This window comes from Anabrus simplex, chromosome 1 (assembly GCF_040414725.1).
Source record: "Anabrus simplex isolate iqAnaSimp1 chromosome 1, ASM4041472v1, whole genome shotgun sequence".
NCBI classification, from domain to species: Eukaryota; Metazoa; Arthropoda; class Insecta; order Orthoptera; family Tettigoniidae; genus Anabrus; species Anabrus simplex.
Genome location: NC_090265.1, coordinates 622,455,235 through 622,473,829, shown reverse-complemented (window position 1 = coordinate 622,473,829; position 18,595 = coordinate 622,455,235). Strand labels below are relative to the sequence as shown.

General features: G+C 38.3%; 1 protein-coding gene across 1 annotated transcript in view; it reads right to left on the bottom strand.

Annotated features, from left to right (window-relative positions):
* The window catches only part of LOC136882316 (popeye domain-containing 2), a 154,920-nt gene that overhangs the window by 117,381 nt on the left and 18,944 nt on the right, over positions 1–18,595 (bottom strand). The window contains exons 3-4 of the mRNA XM_068229162.1: positions 18,206–18,346; positions 12,144–12,241 (exon numbers count right to left, since the gene is read on the bottom strand). Of these exons, the coding sequence (XP_068085263.1) occupies positions 12,144–12,241; positions 18,206–18,346 (239 nt within the window). The remainder of the gene's footprint in view (positions 1–12,143; positions 12,242–18,205; positions 18,347–18,595) is intronic.

Sequence of the window (18,595 nt, the reverse complement as noted above, 5' to 3'; positions counted from 1 at the left end):
TCACCAGCTCAGTGCACCTGTAGTCTCATAATGTCTGTACGTTGATGTCAGCGGCGGCACGTAAATTTTTTACGAGTGGATAGACTGTTCGCTGACATGTGAAAAGAAGCGGCATTCAAGAATTTCTGAAAAAAAAAAGTCTATTAAAAATCCAGGAGAAAAAATCACTCGGGAATGTCATTCTCAGTGTCGGTATATGAACTCCCACTGGCCTTCGATGAGCTCGAATGACGATTTGAACAAAATGTTTTTACATACTTGCCGTATTATTCAAACGAGCTCACAAAGAGGAGAATATTTTAAGTTATCTTTAATGAAAACTGTTTTCGTGCCTCCCGTGAGAGAACTGAAAACGTTGAACGTAATAATACACATTAATTACATGAATATCTTCAATAGCGAGCTAAAAACTTCTTGTTATTGTAAGGAACTTCGAAGAGAATGTATTGGTTTCAACTATTACTTAACTGTATAATTACTCGCATGTTGATTCTTACAACTCGCGCAGTTGCAAAGTTAAAATAAACTTACTGAATAAGTAAACTGAAGTTCAAATATGAAAAAAATCTATTACAGGAGAACTAACCAGAAACAATAAAGTTCCATTATAAGTTGAGATATTAAATCAAAATTTTACTGCTACCAGGCATAAAATAAACATTTTTCTAAATTATGCTTCCTCCATTCATAGGCTGTTATGTACAAACCATACAAAAAACAAGGATACAGAAATAATAGATTTAAACTTTTAAAATTGACAAAAAAAAAAGCAGTCCTTCTAAACCAAAAAATACCAATTTCCTACTGAGTGCCATACAAGTATTTTTTTTCAGAATTCGAAGTGATCCTTAGACAGTAGGGCCTACATAGGACCACTCACATGATTTCGGAATGTAAAAGATCTGTGATGACGCATTTGATGTTTACTCGGCAAAATTAATTAAAACTCAGCCATAAATTGCTCAAAAGAGATCAAATTTACTCTGCCATCTGGTGCCGCAAATCAGAACGTCGAAATTTATTCGCAAACAGCCTAGATGGCATCAAGTAGCTGAGGCTACGTGATAGTTGTTATTTTATTATTATTATTATTATTATTATTATTATTATTATTATTATTATTATTATTATTATTATTATTATTATTATTATTATTATTATTATTATTATTATTATTATTATTATTATTATTATTATTATTATTGGTAGTAACAGTGGTATGCGCTGATATAGGGGCTGCCTAACTGAGGCATAATAGGCGCGCTTATCTTCGGATCTAATACTCATTTGAATCCCATAGAACTGGAATGGTTTAAAACCCTATCTTATTTAACATCTAGGACGTAGAAGCGACAAACTGTGAAATTTTGACTTCGTGCATCGAACAGTATTGGAGGGGTAAAATACTTTATAAATATTTTTATTTAACATCTAGGACATAGAAGACCAACCTTCATGTAAAATTTTAAGTTCGTAAGTTAAACTGTTTCTGAAGAATTAATATTTTGATTTTCAGAGTCATCCTCCATCTAAACCCTTAAGGGCAGAAATGTTTTGAAGTGTATGATATTTTATACCTAGGACATAACAGAAAAACTTCGTACATCAAACGGTTTTGGAGGGATGAAAAATTTCGTTTCCAGAGCTAACCCTATTTAAACCCTTAGGGGTGGAATGACCGGGCGAGTTGGCCGAGCGGTTAGAGGCGCGCGGCTGTGAGCTTGCATCCGGGAGATAGTGGGCTCGAATCCCACTGTCGGCAGCCCTGAAGATGGTTTTCCGCGGTTTCCCATTTTCACACCAGGCAAATGCTGGGGCTGTACCTTATTTAAGGCCACGGCCGCTTCCTTCCAACTCCTAGGCCTTTGCTATTCCATCGTCGCCATAAGACCTATCTGTGTCGGTGCGACGTAAAGCCACTAGCAAAAAAAGGGGTGGAATCTTTTAAAATATTTCCAGTTTCACACCTAGGATTTAAAATAAATAGCTCCATATGTATTGTAATTTTGCCTTCGTACGTTAAGTGGTTCCGTAGAAATGAATATTTTTGTCATCAGGCCTCACCTCCTAGTCAAAATCCCTTAGGAGTATATTGTTTTAAGACCACACTTCTTATTTAAAAGCTAAGGCATCAAATTTTGCTTGTACAGAGGGATGCGCCAATTAATATGATAATAATCGAGATGAAAACCTCCTTTAATATTTACTATGTGCATTAAGCTGGTGGAAATTTCTAGTAGAGTTTTAAATATTTCAATATATATATATTCCATGTGAGCAAGAGTAGGTAGGTACAATTGATGATATAAAGTCTCAAATGTTTCCTCTAGTTGTGTACTAAGTTTAAGATTATTTCAGTTAAACCCCTCAGTTTTATAAATATATTTTGTTGGCAATGATAAAAAAGGTTCTGAAATTCGGTCCAGTACGAGGGCTATCGTGAAGCCTTGGACAGTTTCAGAGCTTCAGCAATCTCTGCATAATCACAATCCTTATATTCGTGAAATATTTTGAAATATATCATATTTGACATCTACGAGATAAAAGAACAACCCTCCTGTAAACATACAACTCCGTACGTCAAACGGTTTGGAGAGATGAATAATTTTTCGTGAGTCTTCACCCCTCAATCGAAACTTCTTAGAGATGTTTTAAGACCAGTTTTTGCTTAAATTCTAGGAGCAAGTATCATGTAAAATATTAACTTCGTAAGTGAAACTATTTCAGAGCAATGAGTATTTTCGTCATCAGGCCTAGTCCACCGGTCAAAACCCATTAGGGATGTATTAATTTTAAAGCCACTCCTTATTTAAAATCTGACATAGAGGAACATCTGTTATGTGAAATTTCAACCTCGTATGTCAAACGGCTTCAGAGCAATTAATATTTTTATAATCAGGCCTACGCCCCCACCCCCACCCCACATCCACGCCTAGTCGAAACCGCTTAGGGGAGTATTGTTTTAAGACCACTTCTAATTTAAAATCTATTTAAAATTCTAAACTCGTATGTCAAACAGTTTCACAGAAATGAATATTTTTGACATTACACTTCAACCTCCAGTCTAAACCACTTTGGGAGATATTGTTTAAAACCACTTCTTATTTAAAATCTAAAACATACAGGAGCAACTATCATGTGAAATGTAAACCTAGTATGTAAAGCTGTTTCTGAGAAATGAATATTTTTGTCATATATTTTTACCAGTCAAAATACCTTAGGGGTGTACTATTTTGAGTGAGACCACTTTTTATTTTAAATTTAAGACATGTAGGAGGAATCATCGTGTGAAATTTTAAACTCGTATGTCAAACGATTTCAGAGAAATGAATGTTTTGTTTCCGTATATTAACCCCCTTTTAAACCGTAATGGCTTATTTTTTTTCTAAACTTGTCTTATTAATCATCTAGTACGTAAAGGAGCAATCATGGAATAAAATTTTAACTTTGTCTGGTGAACGGTTTCGGAGGAATGAATATTTTGGTTTCCAGGGTCTCACCCCTATTTTATTCTCTTAGGGGTGAAATGTCTTATAACCCTCCCTTAGTGAGGACTTACACTGTAATAAAAAATGTATCCCCGAAATTTAAATTCCTTATGCCCAGTAGTTTTGCCTGGGCGGTGATTGACAATCAGTCATAATTTTGCCTTTTATGTAGAGAGATTGATGATGATTGTAATGATTTATTTGTAAAATATTTCACTTCAAGAATATATTAATCTTAACTCCACAATCAGCAAGTTTTAAACCTCCCATTACTATCAAATGTATTGAATTGTTCTCCAAAAATCACATACTTGTGAAGAAAATATTCAGAGACAGAATACGAGCATCATCAAATAACCCTGTCTAGACAAAAAAGCAGGACCGATGACCTAGATGTTTGGCATATTAAAAAACAACGATCATCAGACAAACATCCGGCGCTTAGCGTCTTTCAAGAATATTTGACTTAATATGTTGGAGAAGAGATCGGAACATAACATAACCACTTTAAACGTGCATTTAACACATCACAGGGTTAGTGGTAGTAGCCTAGTAGTTATAACTTAGTGGCAGTAGACATTGCATTGCTGTTGTTGTTGCTGTTATTGTTGTTAATATACCAGGTAAAGGTTTCTCTGCAAAGGAACAATGTTCTCTCATTTAATAAAATAGTTGTTATTTCATATTTCATTAGGCATCAGGCTACATGCCGTGAGAGGGATGTTGGTAGAATTTGCCATCCAACGTCAGATCGCACCTTTTCGTTTGGCCGACAAATAATATGTAAAGTAGTACAGAGGACTCTAATAATAGCTATAAAAAGTCTATGGTGTAAATGGAGCTCGTTATTAACACGTAATATTCCCCTATTGACGAAGATAAGATACTGAAGTCCCGATTTGTCCAACAACTTAACTGCTCCTTACAATTAGGCTACCTGGACATCACAAAATATCCTCTGAGAATTGGATGATGATAATGATGATGACAGCTGTTCGATTACCGTTTGCAGGGAACTAACATCAAGATCATCGGACTAGATTGAGAATTATAAGCAATTACTTTACCCCCTCAATTATCAATTAATTATCATGCACACACTCGAGACTCGACGTAAGTCTACATTTCCGAAACTCCTACAGCAGAGCTGAGATTAAAAGTGATTTTGGACTCACCTTATAACAAATCTATCGGAAGGGAAAGCACTAGCGATGTGTGAACGTGTGAACACAACTCACTACATCTTTCGACTGGCAGCCATCTTGTTTGCGCGAGGCTTTAAAGCTGAGAGGAAACGTTCAATACACAAGCGAGAGCTAGAGATGCGTAATTCGTGTCGTGCCTGCTAGATGGAAGGCTTTCTGCTCGCGGGTGTGTTGCGATTTAGTAGCCAACAAAGCACTCATCTTGCTTTAAACAAATTCGCTATTGTAGCATCCTAAATTTGTCATATCTCAGCAACCTATTCTAAGAAAAAGAGCGCCTCAAATATAAACCGTGGCTAAGAGAGACTTAATTTGGTGACTGACGGCTAAATGATCCATACAATACATAACACCGTGTGTATCTGTGAACTAAACAACAAAAGTGACATTTTTTAAAGATCAGTAAAACAGACGACAGCAGGAACTGACAGATTTTTTTTCGACTTCTGTACGGTATAATTTAGTCCAAATTATTATATCACGATCAGGTACATATTTAAAAAGATATTTGTGGGATGGCGGATGGAAGTGTCCGCGGTAATTTGTGAAGAGTTAGTATTTTGTCTCGGATTCCTAATACAGTACAGTATAAGTTATAAGTTATAATTAGGCCTAAATCATTAGTAGTGCTATTCCAAGATTTACAAGTACCGGTACGAGATAGGACACACAAAACACCACATTCTCATTATTGTAACCTATTAGACTATTAATAATTTTATTTATTTTACGTCTCACTAACTACTTTTACGGTTTTCAGAGAAGCCGAGGTACCTGAATTTTTTCCCCGCAGGAGTTCTTTAACAGGACAGTAAATCGACCGACACGAGGCTGACGTATTTGAGCACCTCCAAATTCCACCGGGCTGAGCCAGGGCCGAACCTGCTAAGTTGGTCTCAGAAGACCAGCACTGCACCGTCTGAGCTACTCAGCCCGGCATATTGTATTATCATTATTATTATTATTATTATTATTATTATTATTATTATTATTATTATTATTATTATTATTATTATTATACACATTTCTCCACAGGAAATATGGGTAGTAATAGGGCACGGGATGCACCAAGTGCCTTACAATAAATAAAGTATTTACACATTATAACACAAATATTGATGTACAGGTAGGCCTATATACAAAACTCTAGATCACGGAATCTTCATTCTTGCGAGAGGAACGATCGCAAAATGTTGACAGGAGGACAGAATGTTGCATAATTTTGTAGATGTTCGGTGGAAGACACAGTTCTTGCAGACTCTTGTGAAATGTGTGTGGAATGAGGCCATTGACGGACAGAATCACAGGGACTATCCGTACCAGTTTCATCTTCCAGATCCTCTTGATCTCTTCTGCAAATTCTTTGTACTTTCAGATGTTTTCGTGATACTTCCTGTCGATGTTGGTGTGATTGGGGATTGCGATGCCAATAATGAGAGTTGTCCATAAATAGACCAAACTTTCAAAAAAGTAGAGAAAATTTCGGTGGGAGGGTATATGGGTCCCTAGAAGCACCCCTTCTCTGTACATCCTTGATCACTAAAGTAGATTACCAAATTGCAGATAATTTTGTACATAGGCCTAGGTCTATAAGTAACTTACTACTCAGATTATGTTTAGTGTCCCTTCAACTGTTTTACAGTAGATTTTAAGAGAAGCTAAGGCTCTGGCATTATATTCCAAAAAGAGCGGTGCTTTCAAGTAGGCTCCGAAGCCGAACTTACAGAAAGCGAGTTGATTCTCGTTAATTTTGAGTCTTGATTTTAACATTTCTTGATTTGGTTCCTGTAGACTATATTTCGGACCTTGAAGCACAGTTCTATCGAGAACTGATAATAATCAACGTATTAGATAATAGTGGTATTTTCCTCCGCCTGTTGTCATTTCTTGATGGATCCAGTACTTTTGCATCTGTTTCTTAGCACAGGTCAGAGAAAAACGTAGTTTTCTCTGAAGACTCAGTCTCATCCATGGCTGTGACAATATGAAAAGGACCGAGGAATGGGTAGCTCTGAGTAATATCATTCGGAGCATGATTAGGACGTCTGGATGTTATGAAAGGTGCTACTCATCGGGCTGGTCAGTGAGAAAAGCAATGGTAAACTATTTCACTCCTCATCTTGCTTAGTACGCCTCATTTTGGCGCTGCTATTGGGTTTTGCGATTTTTTATATCATTATAACCCCTGGTAGTGCTGTTTGAGGATCCAACCAGCCTCAGGGCTGATGACCAAACAAACAAACAAACAAATAAACAAACATTTCTCGGCATTTTCGGAAGAAATTGAATCACGTTTTGTGGCGGATCTAAAGGCTGTCAAACTCACGGATGCAAGGTTAAGTAAAGTATTGAATTATCTTCTTGATACATATTTTTGGAAACAGCCAATATCTACTTGCAATTTCGGCGAAATTTTCGAGTTCATCAAACGTACCACAAATTGCTGTGAATCTTTCCTCATCAAATTGAATGGACGGTTTTACGCTCTACACTCCAACATATCCTCCAACTGAGAAATGTCCCCAAGAACAAACACTCAGTGCGACATGTACATTAAATTAAAGAGCAAAGATAAAACCAAGCCTTAAAACACAATTCAAACAGAAGAATATAGCTATACAGAAGTGGATTGAGAGGTTGAAAGAATTCAGTATAACAATATTCATTTTCGCAACACGTCTGTTTTAAATTTTTATCATCCACGAAATAGACACAATTTTAGACTTTAGATCATGTTTAATCTTCTGATGCCTTCTGTACATTACATTGGCACCGAATGAGTTGGTCGCGTAGTTACAGTCGTGTAACTGTGAGCATACATTCGGGAGATGGTGGATTTGAATCCCACCGCAGCAGCCCTGAAGATAAAGTTACGTATTTCCCATTTTCACACCAGGCAAATGGTGGGGCTGTACCTTAAGTTAGTGCGGTGATAAACCACTAGCAAAAAAAGAAGAATATTAGCGACCATCGTGTAGTAATTATTCATACTTTGCGCTTCCAATCATCAATCAATCACTACTGATCTACATTGAGGCAGTCGCCCGGGTGGCAGGTCCCCTATCTGTTGTTTTCCTAGCCTTAAATAAATGCAAAAAAATTGTAAATTTATTGAACATCTTCTTTGGTGAGTTATTCCAATCCCTAACTCCCTTTCCTATAAACGAATATTTGCCCCAATTTTTCCTCTTGAATTCCAGCTTTATCTTCACATTGTGATCTTTTACACCACTCAAACTTGTTCGTCAACTGATGTCATTCCACACCTTCTCTCCACTGACAGCTCGGAACATACCACTTAGTCGAGCAGCTCGTCTTCTTTCTCTCAAGTTTTCCCAGCCAAACTTTGCAACATTTTTGTAACGATACTCGTTTCTTTTGTCGGAAATTACCTAGAACAAATCGAGCTGCTTTTCTTTGTACTTTTTCCAGTTCTTGAATCAAGCAATCCTGTTGAGGGTCCCATGCACTGGAACCAAACTCTAGTTGGGGTCTTTTCGTCTCATTTCGTTCCTTTAGGGGCCGGTGACCTAGATGTTAGGCCCCTTTAAACAACAAGCATCATCATCATCAGTTGGGGTCTTACCAAAGACTTATATGCCTTCTCCTTTACATCCTTACTACAACCCCCCAATACCCTCATAACCATGTGCAGAGATCTGTACCGTTTATTTACAGTCATATTTATGTAATTACCCCAATGAAGATATTTCCTTATATTAACACCTAGGTACTTACAATGATCCCCAAAAGGAACTTTCACCCCATCAACGCAGTAATTAAAACAGAGGACGTTTCCTATTTGTGAAACTCACAACCTGACTTTTAACCCGGTTTATCGTCATACCATTGCCTACTGTCCATCCTCTATCATGGTTGTCGTATCATAGATATCGAGCCACTATCGGAGGTTCTGCACCCGGGATAATTTTCTTATCCCTTGTGTACACTTTCATGTTGTCTCGCCTTCTATACAATATTAATAATGATGGCGTGTGGCCTCCGGAGGGACCTGGTACATGTCTTTCGAGTTGACATCTTATAGATGACTTGCGCGTATGTGAGGATGGTGACCTACCTATGGTGAATTCCCACAGGTAGTCTCGAGCCATCGGAATTAACTGATGATTAAAATCTCCGAGCCGGCTGCGAATCAAACCCGGGACCCTTTGGACCAAAGGCCACACGCTAATTATTTAGCTGTGGAGCCGATCATTTCGCCTTCTATGATCAGGTGTATCAGATTGCATTTGAAATTTGGGAAGATGTGATCAAAATAGCTTGTTTTTCTGCATTTTTTGATGGTTGGGATTTTGCATTACTTCCCGGCACAGTGAAGGCATATTAAAAACAGGTAGCTAATTTGATGCATGCGCACAACACCTCTTTGTCTATTGTTGGTGGTAAAGGAGGATGAGGCACAGGTCTAAGTAAATTTGTGAGAATTATGATACAGTATAGGAAAGAGAACATCACAAATTCTTCTACCAGCTCAAGCTCAAATCTGACCAGCCTACCTACGCCGGGCTGGAACCCATTAAATTGGATCTGGAGGCCAACACTCTACCACTGACCTACAGGGAGAGCTCTTCAACATAACTAAAAGTGCGTCATTAAGCGATACGAATCTCGAGCTGAATACTGCCTAAGTTGAAAGTACCTAATACAAATCTTCCCTAGCAGAATAATACAACTGATGTGAACAAAACAACAGTACAGGCTAAATGATTTCCAAGAGTCCAATAATCAACCAGCAAGTAATAATTTGAGTCATTTTAAAAAATATATAAATATATTTGCAACCACTAAAAAGAATACAAATTATTCATTTTAAAACAATGAATGAAATGACTTCACTGATTTTTTAAATAAACAATAATAAACCAACTAATAATATTTAACCTGCCGGGCTGAGTGGCTCAGACGGTTGATGCGCTGGCCTTCTGACCCCAACTTGGCAGGTTTGATCCTGACTCAGTCCGGTGGTATTTGAAGGTGCTCAAATAGGCCTACGTCAGCCTCGTGCCGGTAGATTTACTGGCACGTAAAAGAACTCCGGCGGGGCGAAATTCCGGCACCTCGCCGTCTCTGAAAACCGTAAAAGTAGTTAGTGGGACGTAAAATATTATTATTAATATTTAGCTATCTTCAGCAACTGACTCCTAGGGTTTTGTTTGATTATTTGTTTTATGTCACACTCACTACTCTTACAGTTTTCAGAGACGCCAAAGTTCTGCAATTTTGTCCTACAGGAGTTATTTTATGTGGCAGAAAACTTACCAACATAAGGATATCATATTTGGGCAAATTCAAATACTACCGGACTGAGATCAAACCCACCAACCTAGGCTATATGATCCGCTCAGCTCATTTAGGCATTGACCTGTGATGAATACAGCTTTGGAGTTTTTTTACTGATTCACTGTAGTATTCATACTACGCACTCAAGGACGTATTTAGATGTGGGGAGGCGGGGAGCGGGGCGGTCACGTGTTCTAGATCACCTCCAAAATTTTGTCTGCCTTTTAGAATGTGGAATTTATTTGCGGATAATTAACATCATGAGCTTGAAGTCATTAGCTGCTTGATGTCCACTAGCGTTGGTTATATTCGTAAAATCGTATAACGATATGTTGAATTTATAGAGCAATTTAGAAATGAACTGAATCGTTTTTGTTTTGTTTTTTTGAAACGACACATGTCAAGATTTTGTCGCAATTGAGTTAAGGAAAGTAATACAGTCTTTAAGTATAGATCTATCGTTTTCTGCAGAAACTACGGAGGGTAAACAGATTAAGAAATAATAATAATAATAATAACCACTTCAAAGGCTAAACCGGCTATCAATTAAGTAATATCTGGTTGCCAGCCCGTCCCTGTCCCTTCACTATTGTTATTTCGTTTCGGTGTTTTCCAAATTCGTACGTTCCTCATCGTCAGATGTTTCATTCCAGGCTTGTGTCTATATTATGAAAATGAAAACCTGTTTTCCAGTCTTTGACCGGGTCAGGGATGTAATGAATGAACTATAGGCTATTATTACAATGGGGTCGCCACTCCCAAGGTGATATTAATGACTGATAAATTCTATGAAATAATAATGGAATGTGTTGTTGGAATGAAAGATGACAGGACCTGTCAATGTCATATGTTACGCAAACACGTTATGTGAACCGCTTAGACTGATTGTGATGGTTCGGTCAGCTTCCGCTTCGAACGCTAGCGTTGTGCCACGTCCTGGGGGCAATCTAGTGGCGAAAGAACGTACCATTTCCACTTCTATTGACTTACTTGACTTAATTCCTGTTGTTCCTTGTGGAACATAGAGCATCAACAAAACATCTCCATCTGATCCTGTTGCCAGCCAACCTCTTCACCTCTCTCCAGGTCTTGCCTTCTTCCTTTGCCTCCATGTGTACAGATCTTCGCCACGTTTGTTTGGGCCTTCCTCTCCTCCTGTAACCTTGCGGGTTCCAATCCAGTGCCTCTCTCTCAATGGCTTCATTCCCTTTCCTCAACGTATGCCCTATCATTTCCATTTCCGCCGCTTTGTCTGTATGGCCATCTCGGTTTCACCCGTCCTTCTCCATAGTTCGTGACTAGAGATTACTTCCGGCCAGTAGATGTTTAGAATCTTTCCACTTCTATTATAACGTCCAAAACAAAGTGTCATTGTTTAAGAAGCTTTTCTCGCGGACAGTCGAGATTTCTTTTGAGGACGCAGAGCACAGTTCTCTGCGAAACGTTGAGAATTTCACCTTATTTTCTTGACACGGCATAAGCCCAAAAGCCTGTACAGTATCATGTCTTAGGGGGATTGTTTGAACCATTTATTGTTAAAACAGGAGTCCGACAACAAGATGGATTGTCCCCTTTATTGTTTAGTCTTGTTTTGTAAAAAGTGATTAGGACTTGGGAAAAAGAAGTTAAAGGAATATCCCTTAGCAGATTACGTGTAAACAAAATTAATTTGCAGTGTTTGGCCTTCGCTGATGACTTAGCAGGGTCCAATAACAGACAGAGATTTGCATTCATTGAAAAACTCCGTGAAATTGCATTCAGAACAGGACTCCAGATCTCATACCAGAAAACTCACTACATGGAAGGATCTCTTCGATACCTAGATGGACAACCAATAAAAACCCACAATGGCAAAATATCCCAAGTGTCTAAATTCAAATACCTGGGAGAAGTCATCCAACCTTTAGGACTGAATCGTGAAGCAAATGATTTAAGCTTCCTATCACGTGCCCGTAAATCTACGATAGCACTGCTTGTACTTTAAAGACATAGCCTACGTCGCAAATCCATGAAATTTAAGTAAAATATAAATGTAGGCCCTATTTCGACAAATGAACCCTGACCCCTCCCGAAACAAGATTCGAAATACATGCCTGAGCGCACTCCCTTCTGCTGCAAGATATTAATAATTATGCAAGTTTTTACGTACCTATTAGTCCCATATCCTGATACGGGGTCGGGGATGAGGAGAGATGAAATGATAGGCATTTTTTTAGGACCAGGTGCACTTCCCGATTCCAACCTCAGCTGAGGAGCTCAATAAGATAAAATGAATGATGGTAAGGATGTGGAAGGAATTGTCTGTTGCCTATGAATAGGAACTTTCCTGGCATTCACCTAGAAGTGAAAATGGAAAACGACAGGAAACCATTCTCAAGACAGCCGACGGTGGGGCTCAAAGAGAATGAGGTGGGGCTCGAACCCACTCGTCTCCCGATCCCCGAATGCAGAGCTGGACTCCATAGCCGCAGCGCGGCCACTCCGCTCCTATTATTAAACAATAAAAAGACCTTCATTGAACCGCATAGTTTCCGAGTGAACTTTGTGCATTTAGTTCTATCTACTAATAAAAATATTTCAAAACGTTGCAGAATGAGATTTGTTGTTAGCTACAGCGTAATGACACGAGCGCAGGTGCATCTATTATATTGCATCTGTTCTGTTTATTAGCTAGATGCCAAGATTATTTCTTCTTTTTGATTTTGAGTTGTCACTTATTAGACGAGTACCGGTAACTGTTATTTTTGCATTTCAATATATTCCTTCTTCTTGTGATTTGTGGTTCATGTGTTTCTTGTCTTTTGCATATTTGAAGGTTAATATGTCCCTTGATCGTCTTAATATTTAAATATGAATGTTTACCTCCTGAGGAAGAGTTTGTCTTTTGTTGTCCCCATTCTATAAGTTATTTCTTCGTACATACGGTAGGCCAATATCTATGGTGTCTCATAATGGGCTTTATTAAGTTTATTAGGAAGTTTCTTGTTTATTGCCGTACTTTGGTTGAGTTTAGAGGTTAGGTATTCTCAGCACACACCTTATGGATTAAAAGTACCGGTACCCAAGTCAGGTACTGTAAGATTCCTTTATTATAGTCATAAGCCCAGTATTAGCATTAATACAAACACTAACCTCATCCAATATTTAGCCACTGGAGAATAACTTCACTTGCACATACCGTACCAGTAACAATTATCCTGAAAATTTGTTGTTAGAAAGTTGATTTCCTAATTTATGATAATTATTCCCCCTTCTCAAAATGCTTATGGCTAGCTTGCTTAAATTACATAATTACCGGTACTTCATAAACAAAATTATTTACATTTTTTTCTAAATATATACCATACTGGTACCAGTAGGCCTACCTACTTAACTAAATCCAGTACTGCAATGGCTAATTCATTTTTAAATTGATTTTTCCTATTTGCTACTATAATATCCAGAATTCCTTATGTCCAATAACATACAGAGTTTGGTGGGTAGCCTACTGTAGCAATAATTAATCTAAATATGTGTTGTTGTTGTTGCTGTTTTCAAGTATTATGAGTGACGATCATGTCTGATAAAAGTGAGACAAACTTATTGTTTCTTATTTACAGGTTACTTTACATCGCACCGACACAGATAGGTCTGATGGCGACGATGGGATAGGAAAGGGCTAGGAGTGGAAAGGAAGTGGCTGTGGCCTTAATTAAGGTACAGTCTCAGCATTTGACTGGTGTGCAAATGGGAAACCACAGGAAACCATCTTCAGAGTTGCTGACAGTAGGGTTTGAACTCACTGTCTCCTGAATGTAAGCTCACAGCTGCGCGCCCTTAACCGCACTGCCAACTCGCTCGGTAGGTAGCGTATTGTTGTATGTTCAAAATAATGTAGGCTACTACAGAAACTTAATACACAAAAGAAAATAGTATTGGGGGTCTCGGAGCTGATTTTTAAAGAATACACTGCTCAAACAATCATAAATGTGTAGAGGTAAGATAAACACTTCCAAAGGTCCTGAATAACTTCCTCAAAATAGTCAAAAAATGATAATCAGTTCTTTGTTTAGATTATTACAGAGATTTTCAAAAACCTATTGGTTCCTCAAGTAGGCCTACAGCGGCAAACTTCAATGCCAGGAGCACGTGAAGAAGCTATGAAAGCAAAGATACAGACCTTGGAATATAGGAGGGTTCTTCCAAGTTCTAATGAAATAAATTAATGGATATGTAAATCTGGAGGAGAATCCAACTAGGGAGTGTTTTCTTTCATTGACTGAGTTGGTGAATGGCAATAGTGCAACTGTAAGCTTTCATTTGGGAGTGGGTGGATTCAAAAGCCACTGTACTTTTATTTCTGCACCATGCAATACCACCACTGTACCTTAACTCTAGTCGTTTTTGTGATGCTCTTTTTGCAACACTGATATATCTCTTTACATTGTCATGTCAGATTGGTTTCATTCTCATTACCTTCCTACATTGCCACAAGGTTTGTCAGAGGATATTCATTGTCAGAATGTACTGGCTTAATTGTGGGTAAATAGCTGTCATGTCATAAATTTTGTGAAGGTTTGTGAGTATCTATTCAAGAACTGAAAAGGTAACATTCTATTACATGGAGAATTTTGGAATACTCTAAGTTACTTACATGTATCGTATATAATTATCTGCAAGATTAATTAATACTATTATAGATTAATATTCTACATGGCAGGGACCCTGATATTCCAGAAAAAATAATGAAAATGATGGATGAAGAAGAGAGCGGTTCTGACGATGACATGAGCTCTGGAGAAGAAGAGTACCCCGTGGAGATCGATAACGTAGTACTTACAGACGGAAGATGAATGTGTAGATATTTCGGTTCAAAATATTGTTACAAGCAGTGGTTGGGAATCTCTTGTACTTGAACATTCTGAATCCAAACACAAGCGACTTCAGGTGACTTCTCAAGATTTTACTGGTTCCGAATCTGGACATGATAAGAATTTTTTTTTTTCCGGTGCAAAATGCACATATAATAATGGCACCTAAAATGGTCCTTAGAGGTAAAAACAATCACCACTGGTCTGTAAAACCTGCAACCAGATCTACAAGTCGTACGCCAAGCAGGAATATTATCCACTTTGCCCAGACACCAGTTGGGAAAGCTAGGGAAGCAGAAACCCCTGTCGATACACTTTCTTTGTATTGTACCAATGATATGCTAAGAGTAATAGTGCATCATACAAATATATAACTAGCGAAGAAGCGGTCGAGATACAAGACAGAAAAAAAAAATACTCAAGAAAATACTTGTACGATAGAGGTGAAGGCACTGCTGGGAATATTCATTCTAACTGCGGCTCTAAAAAATAATCATTTGGCAGTCCGGGATATATTCAACGCAAACTGATGTGGCTCTAGATATAAAGCTACAAGAGTTCTGAAAGTTTTGAGTTGTTAGTGTCTTCCCTGCTGTTTGATGAGAAAAAAAAACCGTAAGGAAAGTTGAGAAAATTATTATTTCGCACCTATACATGAACTGTGGGAACAATTCTTTCAAAACTGCAGATTATGTTAGAAAACAGGCCTGTTTATAGCTGTAGATGAGCAATTATTAGGTTTTGATGACAGGTGTTCTTCCGGATGTATATCCGCAATAAAACCACTAAGTACAGAATCAAAATTGTAATGGCAGTAGACACAAAAACCAAGAATATGGTCGATGCTTCACCTTATCTAGGCAAATGCCTCTTGGGGAATTCTGCATCAAAGACTTGACCAAGACCCTTTTGTGGATCAAACAAAAATGTAACCGTTGACAACTGGTTTACCTCTTGAATGACAAATTGACATTGCTTGGAACAGTTCACAAAAACAAACCAGATATACCGCCTGAACTACTATCAGTGAAAGACAGGAAGGTCGGAACATCTATGTTTTGCTTCAACAGAGAGAAAACTTTGGTTTCATTCAAATCAAAATCAAATAAGATGGTTTTCTTGCTTTCGACTGTCCATCACCAATCCGCCATCAGTGACAACAAAAATGCCAGTTATGATAGGTGATTACAGTGGAACAAGGTTGGGTGTTGATACTTTCAACCAAATGAGCAACAGTTATTCTTGCAGCTGGAAAACTAGATGGTGGTCTTTGTGCATCTTGTATGGAATGTTGAATGTAGGGTTGCTGAATGCCTCGATAATGTACTGTCATAATATTTCTTATACTTCTGAGTGAAGAACTCACCAGGCCATGGATGTTGATGAGACTGGAAACGCCCAGCTTACAAACACGCCTTTGAGTTGCAATTGATGGAGTACTGAAAGATAGTCCTTCAACATCCCAAAGCAAAAAATCGATTCCAGATGGTAAGAGAACTATTTGTCAAATCTGTTCTGCTATAAAGCAAAGAATGACAACATCATACTGCGGTCAGTACCACTGCGTATACTGCAAGGAACATCGAGCAAATTGCAGCACCAACTGTTACAAATAATGTCTTCTTGAGCAAGACGAAGGAATAAGTAGCAAAGGGACATTCATTTTTATCAGAAAATGTGTTTGTTTACAATATTTTGTCTATTGTTTGTTTATGGCCCTTTTATTTTTGTATTTTTTTCATGTTTCATGTCCAAATTGTCTAATAGAGTGAACAGTATGGTGTAGTATTATATTCATGTCCAGTATTGTTTTCCTTCTGATTAATGAATATTTCAGGAAGAGGATTGTAAACAAAGTGCCTTGTCCTTCAGTTGATAATTGATTTTGTGTTATGTGTGAGTACCATCTTTTAAAATAAAATGAAATGAAATAGAAGGTCATAAATTTTACTAGGGTTTGTGTTTATGTACTATAAAATTAGGGTTTGAGTTGTAGGGTTAATTAAGACTAAATCTACTACCTTCCATGTTCTAGCATTTTCCTCTCCTAGAACTGCCCACAAAAGTCTGTATTAGATAGACTAAAGTTCCCTTTCAGTGAGTATGCATCAATGACAGCTGACAAAATAATCTACAAGACTTAATTAAAATGCAGTATTAAGGGCCAATTTTTCCATCAGATCTGAAGCACCGCTATGAGCAGCAGGATGTGCCCCCTCATATGTTAACCTCTTCAGGAGAAAACTCGAGAAGTATTTCCTCACTAATTGGCCTCTCTAGCCCCTAGTCTGGTGGAAGTTAATTGATGATATATTTTTCCTGTGGTACCATTCAAGTCATATATAGGAAAACAGGAACATTGAAAGGAACAATAACAGAAAAAACACAGTGACAGGTCAGTGTGGAAAAAATAGAAAGGAAAACAAGAAAGACAAGGACTATCTCCACATCTTCATACACTGCCATCTATAGATAGTTTGGCTTTCTCCACATCAGTCACAGTTCTCCTACATCCATTTCTTCTCAGTCCCCCACACAAGCTCTCTTATGCTTCCCAGCTTCTTCAAAAGGGCAGGCTTCAACACTCATTAAGAGGCCATCTTGATAGATCTACTCTCTTGTTGTGGGAAGTGTAGGATACGAAGGAAGATGGATAAACAAAAAGAAAGACAAAAAGATAAAGAATACAGATGGTAAAAAAATAGGAATACAAAAACCATGAACCAGATCTACTGGGACATTATTTCATCTATTCGGGGAATTCTTACTCACCTGTGCTGCGAGCCTGTCTCCCGCCAAGCAATTTGCCGTAATGCGCTTCTCAGCGCCACAAGCTGACCTTCTATGCAGACTACTGAGAGCTTTATCAGCGTAAGGTTCAGTTTAGTCAAGTGTTCACGTGTTTAGTGTGTTGTTCCAATGCCATTTTCATTATGTGAGCTCTGTATATACGTAATACCTTCATAAAGTTTAGGAAATCTTGTGCGAAAACACATGCTGGCCTCATTATGGCAAAGTGCTTGAGAGGAGACAGGCTTGCAGCGCAGGGGACCGGCCGAGTGAGAATCCTCCGAATACATAAAATAATGTCCCTGTACTTGACTCATTCCTGCACCACCTCAACTCTAATTACAGTGTCCATTTCACTTGGCAGAACTCCCCCACTTCTCTCACTTTCCTCAACATTGACCTCCATCTCCATGATGGCAAAATCCATACCTCTGTATACATCAAACCCACCAACCATCAGCAGTTATCTCCATTACAACAGTTTTCACCCATATTACACAAGATGATCTCTAATATTCAACCTTCCCATCTGGGTTAGATGGTTTGTTCAACCCATAAAGTCTGGACCTACCAGAATGACAACCTGAGGAAGGCCTTCACTGCTAGGGTTTACACTACCCAATTTGTTGATTGCCAGTTCATCCAAGCGATGAACTCTTTCCCCAGACTCCCCCAAGCAACCAAACCCAGCCCCTTTCATAACTATATTATTCTGAAAGTACCCACCAAACCTTTATCATTCTCACTCACAATGAACCACACCAATCCCATAACCCATAACCCCTAATGCACCCAGCAGCACTTTTACGAATAGCATTACCAGAAAATCTGTCCGCCTCTATAGCGTAACGGTTAGCACTATTAGCTGCCATTGCTGGGGGCCCGAGTTCAATTCCCGGTACTGCCAGAAATTTAGGAATGGCAGGAGGGCTGGTATGTGGTTAAAACGGTACATGTAGCT